Raw genomic sequence first — 9,849 nt, forward strand, 5'->3', positions numbered from 1 at the left:
AAAACAGAACAACTTCTCCCCTAAATTACTTCCCTATTTCTGTTGCCGGCATCATCATTCATTGCATTGGATTCATCTCTGACTCTTGCTTTGACATTACTCTGTCCTGTTATTTGTAAACTTCTGTAGATTCTACTATCACCGTATCTCACATCCATTCCCTTTTTTCCACTCTCATAAAGATATTCGAGTCCCTCATTCAGGCACTCACTACCTCTCACCTAGATTATAATAACAGTTTAAATGATCTCCCTGCTTGGCAGTTTCTAGTCTCTCCTTTCATCTTCTATACAGCTGCCAAAATAGACTTCCTGACTATTTTATATCTTCACAGCTCTGATCATTTAAAGGAATCAAATATCAATTCTCCAGGCTGGCATTGGCGACCCCACCCAGCCTGGTTCCTCCCTGCTTTCATTTTATACTATTTCTCTTCAGTAGCTCCATTTCCCACCCCTAACATTGGCCTAGAGTAATGTGCAAGCCTGGGGTGGCGGGATGCACTCTATACCCATCTCCACTTCTCAAAATCCTCGTCTTCCTGAAAAGCTTAGGTTAGGTGCCACCTCCTTTATCAGTCCTTCCCTGCAGCTGCTAGGTATTACTGTTTTCTCTCTTCTAAATTTTCTTTTCACTCTACTTCCCTGTGTCTATTTTGCATCTCCCCGCCTCCAAAAACATCCTCTCAAAAAAGCAACCTCCTTAAGACCAGGAACTGCTGTGTTTTTACCTATATCCTCAGCACACAATAACATGGCTGTGCTTAATAAGTACTTAACAAACACTTCTGGAATTAAATTTCATCTTGTTAGGTACTCATTTAAAAAACATTTAATATCATCATAATCCTTATAAGAAAGGCAAACAACCTGCAACTACTTGGGGAAAAAAAGTGTCAAGGTCTAAAAAGGAAGCAAACTCAAAAGAGATTATCTCAGATTCTTTATATATTAGTTTTTTGCACATTCATAGATATTAACTAGAAATTTAAACTGGTTATATGCAATCATTAAAGATTTTAATAATGGCTGTTTATCAGTGTAAGATAATAAAGTAATAAGAAATATAGCAACACAATCTAGCATGAATGAAGATACCTGAATATCTAATTGTTGTTGCTGTAGTTTTTCCAGATGCCTAAGGTGCTGCCCTAGAAACGCGTCAAACTGCTTCTCATGCTCTTGGCAAAAAGATCTCTCAGGCTGAATTTTAATGTTTTTCTGCTGCTCTGCCACACGCTGCAATTGTTTATCTGTCTCCTGGAGTTTACTGAGTAATTCCAATACAGAATTAACTTTTGCTTCCAAATCACTCTGTACCTAAAACAAGAAAAATACAGCAAAACCAGAATTTCTTGTATAAATATTACCAGATCAACATTTATCAACAACATATCAAGTAAGATATTACATATGTTTTGCACATATTTAGTCATGTCTCTCCCTGCATAGAACTGAAACTCTTCAAGGGCAAGTGCTGTACCCAGAACAGGGAATTATCAATCAACAATCAAATTTATTAAGCAGCCACTTTGTAACATGCATTGCTCTAGGCTACTCAAAATGGGCTTTCATTCTAAGGTTACAGACAACTACACATAAAAACAGATCAGGATGAAGTACGTAGGTAATGGATACAAATATACACAAAGGAATGAAATACAAGGTAGCCTGGAAGGGAGGGACAGAATTCAGAATGTTCTTATAGAACATGACAGCTGAGCTGTCACCTTCAAAGAAGAGAAGATGGAGATGAGGGAGAGTGTAACAGCCCCTGGTCCCTCCACCACCACACAAATTCAGGTCCTCATCATCACCACTCGCCTGAAGCATCACTAGGTTCCTATCTGGTCACCCTGCCTCGAGTCCACGCTCCACAGAGCTGCCAAAGTGCTCCTGAGGATCCCTACTCTCTCTAAGCTTGCCATCATTTGGCCCCTTCCTATCGTTCCATTTTTCTTACACATTACTCCCTTTTCTTCTCACATGAGGTTCCATCTCCCACCTCACTGCCTTGCACTGGCTAGCCTCCAAACTCTAGAAAGGAAACAGGCCTTTATTAAGCTCTTACTATGTGCCAGGCACTATGCTAAGTGCTTCACAAACAGTTCACAACCCCTTTTCCTTTGTTCCTAACCTCTATCTCAAACTCAAAAAGAGTTTGCTTTAAAATTTAGGTCAAGTACCAAATTCTACAATCAGTCAATCAACACATTTATCAACTACTTCCTATGTGCTAGGCACAATGGTAAGCACCAGGGATACGAAGAAAGAAGAACACAGTCTCCACCCTTAAGGAAGTAACTTTTTTTTTTGCTTTTTTAGAGGGGGGAAGGCAAGGCAATTGGGGTTAAGTGACTTGTCCAAGGTCACACGGCTAGTAAGTTTTAAGTGTCTGAGGCTAGATTTGAACTCAGGTCTTCCTGACTCCAGGGCCGGCAATCTATTCACTGCACCACCTAGCTGGCCCCCAGGGAGTAACATTTTAATGAGGAAGACAACACTCAAACAAATATGACCCACAAGATATACAAAGAGTAAATGAAGGTCACCCTGAAAGAAAGCACTAGGTTTTTTGGGGGGGAGGGGGGAAGAAAGGGTCTATTAAGGATCAGAAAAGGCAGAAGATGGGACCTGAGTCATGAAGGAAGCCAGGAAGACTAAGAGGTGGAGGTGAAGGGAGAACATGCCCAGAGTTAGGGCACAAACGTGGAAACGAAGTGCCACATGTGAGGTACAGCAAGTGGGCCAGTGTCACCAGATGACAGAGGATGTCAAGGGCACTAACGGGTAAAGAGGCTGTAAAGGCAGGAAAGAACTCGACTAGAAAGCTAAAGAGAAGACTGTGCTCCAAACTGAGCCTAGAGGAAAGATGAAGTCACTGAAGCTCATTAAGTAAGAGCCTGACATCATCAGACCTGTCATTTAGGGAGATTATTTTGGAAACTGAGATGAGGAGAGACTTCAGGAAATGAAGCCACCAATCACACTGGAGCAAGTTTAAGGCAATGAAGGCCTAAATCAGGGTCATGACTACGTGAGATGAAAGAAGGGGATGTACATAAGAGATGTAGTGAAGGTAAAAACGTGGAATTAAAAAGAGGAAGAGTGAAACATTTATGGTTTAAAAAGATGACTGAAAAACAATTATAGCTTATTTTCAATTCAAGTTGAATTTAGAGGAAAATTTTTATTCTAATTTAAACCAAAAGGCATTTTTAAGCCCCTACTATGTGCTGAGCACTGTGCTAGGCACTAAGAATACTGTCCTGACCCTCACTCAGCTGGGGGAAATAATACGTGCACAGATGAAGTTAATATAACCAGGTACCAAGAATGGTGGGAGGAGAAGCATTAGAATACCTAGAAGGATCAAGAATGGCTTCATGAAGAAGTTAGCACTGAAGCTGAGCGAAGAAAGGAAGCTAAGAAAGAAAACCATAGACCAATTTCATAAATGAGTATGACAAAAATGCTAAATAAAATTTTAGCAAAGAGACTACGATACATTCCCCCCCAAATTGCCCATTATAACCAATCTGGATTTATGCCAGGGATGTAAGAATAAACAAAAACCACATCATTTTATCAAAATGACATAGAAAACACTTTCAACAAAGTAAGCACTTGTTTTTGTTACAAGCTCTAAAAAGAACAGCACAAGCGGGCCCTTTATATCTGAAACCATTTTGCCAGGAAAAAACACTAGGTTTCTCAGCAAGTACAAGGATAAAGCAAATACATTCTTCCTGCTTCTCTGCCGTTACATGGTACTAGAAACAAGAGTTCGGAAAATTAGATACCAAGAAACCAAAGACATAAACACCAGCAGAGACAAGGATGATAATGAGACCCTTCCTGATCCTTCTAGCTGCAGAGAAAAAGTGAAGATGTGTTGTCTTCCTTGCTAGAACATAAGCTTTTCGAAATCAGATTATTTCCATTTTCTCCTCATATTCAAGCTTAAATGCTTGTTCACTGAATGACTTAAAGAGTACCATGAAAAGGTCGAAAATTTTGCTACTTTAAGACTATAACACAAGAAAGAGGAAGTATAATACCAGAAAGAGAACAGTCATAAACAAAATAAACTTCCTGATCCTAAAGGAGGAAAAAAGGAAAAGCAAAGAACTGACATCTAAGACGATGCCTATCAATTGAGGAATGGCTGAAAAACTGGTCTGCTGATATAATGAAATATTACTGTGCAACAACAAATTGTGAAAGATCATTTCCAAGCAGTATGAATGGACACAGAGTAAGTTAACAGAAATAAGAGAATAATTTATACCTGAACAACCACAATGTAAGAACAAACAAACAACTCTGAAAAACTTTACATGAACACAATGAGCAACCATGTCTCCAAAACACTTAAACCTTGGGTCTTACCTACTTCTTCACAGAGAGGTGACGAATTCAAGGCACAGAGACATACACTTAAGGACTTGGGGCACTAGGCAGATTTGGTTTTTTTTTTAACTATTCTTACATGTTAAAAGAGTTTTTTTCTTCCTTTCTTTAACTGTTTCTAATTGGCAGCAAGGAAAAGGGAGAGGAAGCATTAGCAACAGGAATGTAAAAATAAAGAAGAAAAAGTACATGGAACATTTTTAAAATGCAGAGAAGAAAAAAGATGGAAGTTCGGAAGGAAGCACATACAAGGCAAGACAATTTTGAAATTAACATGTAAAATTTATTACATACTTTGAAAAAAGTAAATTATATGCAATGAAAACTCATAGTTTCATAGTACTTTTTTGAGTTTTGCTGTGTATTTTGAATGTTCATTTTTTATGGCGTTTAAGTTCAGAATAAAACTAAATCTTTAAAAATCAGAGAATACATAAAAATATTTAAAGTTAGCTAAGAAGCCAAAATCAAATGGCGAAGAATGACTGCATTTGAGTTCACCCTCACCATGATGAGGTAAGTTATCCATACCACCACTGATGAGCAAGAAATAGCAAACGGGCAAGTCTATTCTCCAGAGTTAACAAGAATTCTCCAAGGCCCTCCCCAGGTCAGGAGCAGGACACAGGCATCTGTTGTATAAGCTTTTAGAAACATGCTTTAAATTTAGGGTAATTATAAATCTGTGGGAGAGGATTGCTGAGAAGCCTACTTTTATCAGCGGAGCTGCTGTTGCAATGGCAGCAGCCGTTGCTGCCGCCACAGTCGAAGCAGAATCAATTCCACTGGATGACGATTTGGCCTCCACAGAAATAGGGTCTTTTACTGTACATGCATCTTCTAAAAGCTGTACTTTCACTTCTTTAAAAGTAGGTGAGTGTTGGACTCTGTAAACAAAACAACCCCCAAAAAGTTAAATGCAAAATATCAAGAATATTTCAATAATTATATTTAATTTTTTTTAATCAATCTGCCTATTTACCCCTTATATGCCTTCTCTACTGGGCATCCCTGCCAAAGTTACCCAGTCAACAATTTCTTATTAAAATAAGAACCCGTTGTGTGTAGGACACAATTTCTAGACACTATAAAAAATACAAAAGAAACAGAAAGCATTCTTTTTGTCCTCAAGGAACTTAGCATCTGAAAGGAGAGGACTTCCACATATAAAAAATTCAGAGTTATAAAGGAACATAAATATAAACAACTACAGATTCACATAACAAAGTTAAGCGGGCACTCAAGTGCTCAATATTTCAGATTTTTCCCCCTTAAAGGTATAAGTCCTCAAAGACTCATCAAATAAAACAAAACAGCTTTGACATTCAAAAGCTACCTGTTTATATCATTTAACCGCCCCTCCCCAAAACCTACACAGCAGGTGCTTCTTACCCTGCTCACGTTTCCCTTGCTTTTCTTGCCATTTGCCACACCTTCCTCATCCCTCTCCACAGAGACATCCATATTTAACCCAAGTTTTCTCTCTTCCATAAAGCTTTCTAAGGAATCTGCTCTAAGATGTTACAGCTTTCTTAGAGGAGAGTGGGAAACTCTGACCCCTTAGCCCTTTCCTATATTTGAAAGGAAAACTGGCAATCTGATTTTATACATTTGAACCAACTAGAACTCAAAACACTGCTCAAAATCTCTGATTCCCCAAAAGGACCTAGTGCCACCATATCTGTGTGTGGAATAACTTGCAGTGAAGTTTCCCCATTCTGAATATCATATATACATTCTTATTACTTCCTTATATTTTATAACTAATTTCAGTATTGTTTCCATATATATATGTAAGTCATTGTGTGTTTCAAGGTAGTGTAAGAGCTATTGGGTATTAATACAATTGATTGGATTAACTATTGAGACCAAATTAAAAGTGTTTTTAGTTTGGGGAAAGGAATGATAGTGTAAGAGGTAGCAAAGGGTTAAGTTTTTATAGAACTGCAAGAATTGCTGAAACAAGACTACTGATAAAAAGTACCAGCCTTGGGAAGAGTTGAGGCAGTAGCCTTGGGAAGAAGTTGGGTTCCCAGTTCCCAGAGAACTCCTAGATAATACTAAAAATGAAATAATGTAGAATAAAAGGAGCTGGCAGCAGCAGGTGGATTTGACCAATCAGAAAACAGACAGCAGCCTTGGGACACTCAGGCCCAGAAAAGGACATATCTAGGTTGGACTGAAGGGGGTTCAGTATTCTGAGGTTGTTACTGGCTTGCATAGTGGACCTCAAGTATTATGTATGTTATCCAACAAGATTAGAGCCTCATTAGTAATAATTAGCTTAATGTTTGGGAAGGGGCAAGTAACCCTTGCTTATTTAACCCAGCTTTAGCTTCTGGACAGCGGCCTCCTCTCCTGGGCACTGTTTCAGCGACTAGACCGCCCGCTTCTTGCAAGAGTCTAATAAAACTTTCTGCCTTCACTTTGAGAGGTCTCCGAGTAGTCAATTTGAGTTAGGGTCTCCGTATCCCACACATCTGGGTACCCCAGCTCTGACTTTTACCTCATTATAATCCTTTACTACTCCAATTTTCCTTATGCCTCTAATCCTGTTCTTTGTCCTCACCATGATCTCCAATTGTACCACGCCTACGCTGGCCATATTCTTCCTCCCTTATCTATCTCAATCATTTGGTGAACCCGTTCAACTCTACACTATCCTGCAAACTCCAACTCCTCACCCCTCTCCTATCACCTATCATGCCTTGCCAAACCGTAACCTTGGATTATTTCCACAATGCACTTCCTTCACATATATCTATTTTCTGCTTAGCAGAGTGGAGGAAATCACCAAACTGCTCTGGCTGGGTCCATCACAAATTTAAGTTGACATAATATCAACTGGGCCGTCACTACAGGACGACTTCCCCAAAGGATAAGCTATTCCACTAATCATAGAGGTTGTTCCAAACATTCTTATCTCCTCAAGATTTTCATGGCATTTTTGACCTCCATGCTGCCAGCCAGGTACCTCTCCTCATCCTTCACCAAACAAAAAACAAAACCCTGAGGTAATTTCATTCAGCTACCTTTTCCCCCCTCCTCCTCACCTCATATCAAACACTTTCCTTATTGCCTCTTTCTTCATCGCTTTCTCACATAACAAAGAGGCTCTCCTCACAACTAACTTCTTTGGCAGACTGCTTCTGCCACTGTCCTTATTCTCCTTCTAATCTGTAATCTCTACCTCCTGCGTGCAAATATGCCCATGTTACCTACACCCTTCAAAACGATCCTCATTCAATGCAACCATGACTGTTTAGCTACCATTCTATAACCCTCTTCTCTTTCTTGTTAAATTCCTTGAGAAAGGTTACACTAGGCCACTACACTTTTCCTCTGACTTGCTTCAAAAACTGCAGCAATCTGGCTTTTAGTTTCATCGCTCGACAGAAACTGCTCTCTCCAAAGTTACCACTGATCTTTTGATTGCCAAATCTGAGGATCTTTTCTCAACCTTCATTGTTCTTGACCTCTTTGAAAATGACTACTGATTACCCTCTCCTCCTGAATTCTCTCTTCTCTAATGTTTTTATGACACTGCTCATTCGGATTTTTTTCCTGTCTAACTACTCCAACTGATTCTTCTTTAACGGATCTTTACCAACTTTAATGGATCATCTACCAACTAATTGTGGTGTCCCCACAAGTGTGTGTCCCGGGTCCTCTTCTTTTGTACTCCGTAACGCTTCATCTGGTGATCCTACCAAATCCCATTAGGTCAATTATCCTCTCTATGGAAATGGTTCTCATATTTCTACATCCACCCCAAAGCTCTTTCCTGAGCTCTAGACATCACCAAGTGCCTTTTATATATCTCAAAACGGATGTCCTACAAGTATGTCCAAAGTAGTACTCACCTTGTCCCCTAAATCTTCCCATCTTTCCAACTTTCCTATTACTATCAAGGGCATCACCATTTTCCAAGTCACTAAGGCTTACAGCCCCAGTAGGTCTTAACTTCTCGCACCCATCTTCCATGTTCAACCTGCTATCAAGTTTTCACAACTCTCATATACACCCCATTCTCTTCCCTCATACAGTCACTACTCTAGAGCAGGCCCTCATTACCTCACACCAGGACTACTGGAATAGCCTTCTAGCGACTCTCCTTGGCTCGAGTCTCTCCTTACTCTCATCCATTCTTCACTCAGTTATCAAAATGTTCTTCCTAAAATACAGGTACAAACATACCACCCCCCACTATTCACTAACTGCTGTGATTCCCTATTGCCCTTTAGAATCAAATATAAAATCCTATATTGCATTCAAAGCCCATCACAAGCTGGCTCCTTGCTACCTTTCCTAGCTTCTCAGGTCTTACTCACCTCCATGTACTTTAAAATGTAGATACACTGGTCTCCTTGCTGTTCTCCAAACACTGAACTCCATCCTCTATCTCTGGGCCTCTGCAGCACTACCTATCTCTCATCCCTGGAATATTCTCCTTCCTCATCTCTTCCTACTGGATTCCCCAGGATCCTTCAAGACTCAGTAAAGAAACCTGGCAGGGGAGGGGAGGAGGGGGGAGAACGGCGGAGTAGAAGCAGGACCTTCCTGCAGTTCTGGCTTCCACCTTCCCAATCCATGTAAAAAAGGGGACTCTAGACAAACTTTCGAGCTGCAGAACCCACAAAATGACACAAAGAAGCTAGCCTCCCGCTGAGGACAGCCCGGCTGGATGCTTGTGCTATGGGAGCCCAGCCCAGCCCCACACCTAGGCTTTAGCCCCAGGGCGGGCCTGACCAGCCTCAGCCAAAGGGACTACAGATCAGCAGCAGCTGTGGCCGTTTCCAGATTTATCAACACACAGATGTGAAGGACAAAGTGAGAGGTCGGTGCAGTCTGGACTTTGGGACCCATTAAGTGGGAGTGCAAGGCTTTTGCCCCCAGGACAAGAAGACGCTGAGACGCCAGCACAGCCAGCCAGCACCACGTGGCTTCAGCTCCTGGCCTGCAGAGTGTAAGGGGACCAAGCACCAGTCTGAGGGGTAATAGCTCTTGCTTTAACCTGCTTGGATCTGGATTGCAGTCTAGGGTGGAGATCCTGGGGTGTGTGTCCAGCTTGCCAGAGCGTGTGGAGACCTCAGAAAGGGCACTCATCTAATAACTCCGGCAGCTGAGAAAACCCCAGCGCTTGGGACGAAAGCTCCCCTGTCTGGTGGCAGAGTCCTACTGTGGCAAAAAGCCCAGGGGTCAAGTGACTGAGGGGTGACATGACCAGGCAAAGGAAACAAAGCAGACAGAAGATTCCAACATTAGAATCCTATTTTGGGGACAAAAAGGAGCAAAGCATGGAACAGGAGGAAGACACTGAAGTCAGAACTCCTGCAACAAAAGCTTCAAAGGAAATGACAAGCTGGTTACACTTCAGAGAGGACCTCAAAAAGCAGATAAGAGAAGTGGAGGAAAAACTGGGAAGAGAAATGAGAAC

At 41.0% G+C, this 9,849-nt stretch overlaps 1 protein-coding gene across 1 annotated transcript in view; it reads right to left on the reverse strand.

The window, feature by feature from the left end:
• Positions 1 to 7,503, reverse strand: part of LOC138164124 (protein TALPID3-like) — a 79,136-nt gene extending 71,633 nt beyond the window's left edge. Inside the window, exons 1-3 of the mRNA XM_069091719.1 lie at positions 7,466 to 7,503; positions 5,125 to 5,299; positions 1,098 to 1,319 (exon numbers count right to left, since the gene is read on the reverse strand). Coding sequence (XP_068947820.1) covers positions 1,098 to 1,319; positions 5,125 to 5,299; positions 7,466 to 7,503 — 435 coding nt within the window. The remainder of the gene's footprint in view (positions 1 to 1,097; positions 1,320 to 5,124; positions 5,300 to 7,465) is intronic.
• Between the last annotated feature and the right edge of the window lie 2,346 nt (positions 7,504 to 9,849).

Source organism: Petaurus breviceps, unplaced genomic scaffold (assembly GCF_028583685.1).
Source record: "Petaurus breviceps papuanus isolate PSGF00001 unplaced genomic scaffold, PetGlider_PUasm1.0 189, whole genome shotgun sequence".
NCBI lineage: Eukaryota > Metazoa > Chordata > Mammalia > Diprotodontia > Petauridae > Petaurus > Petaurus breviceps.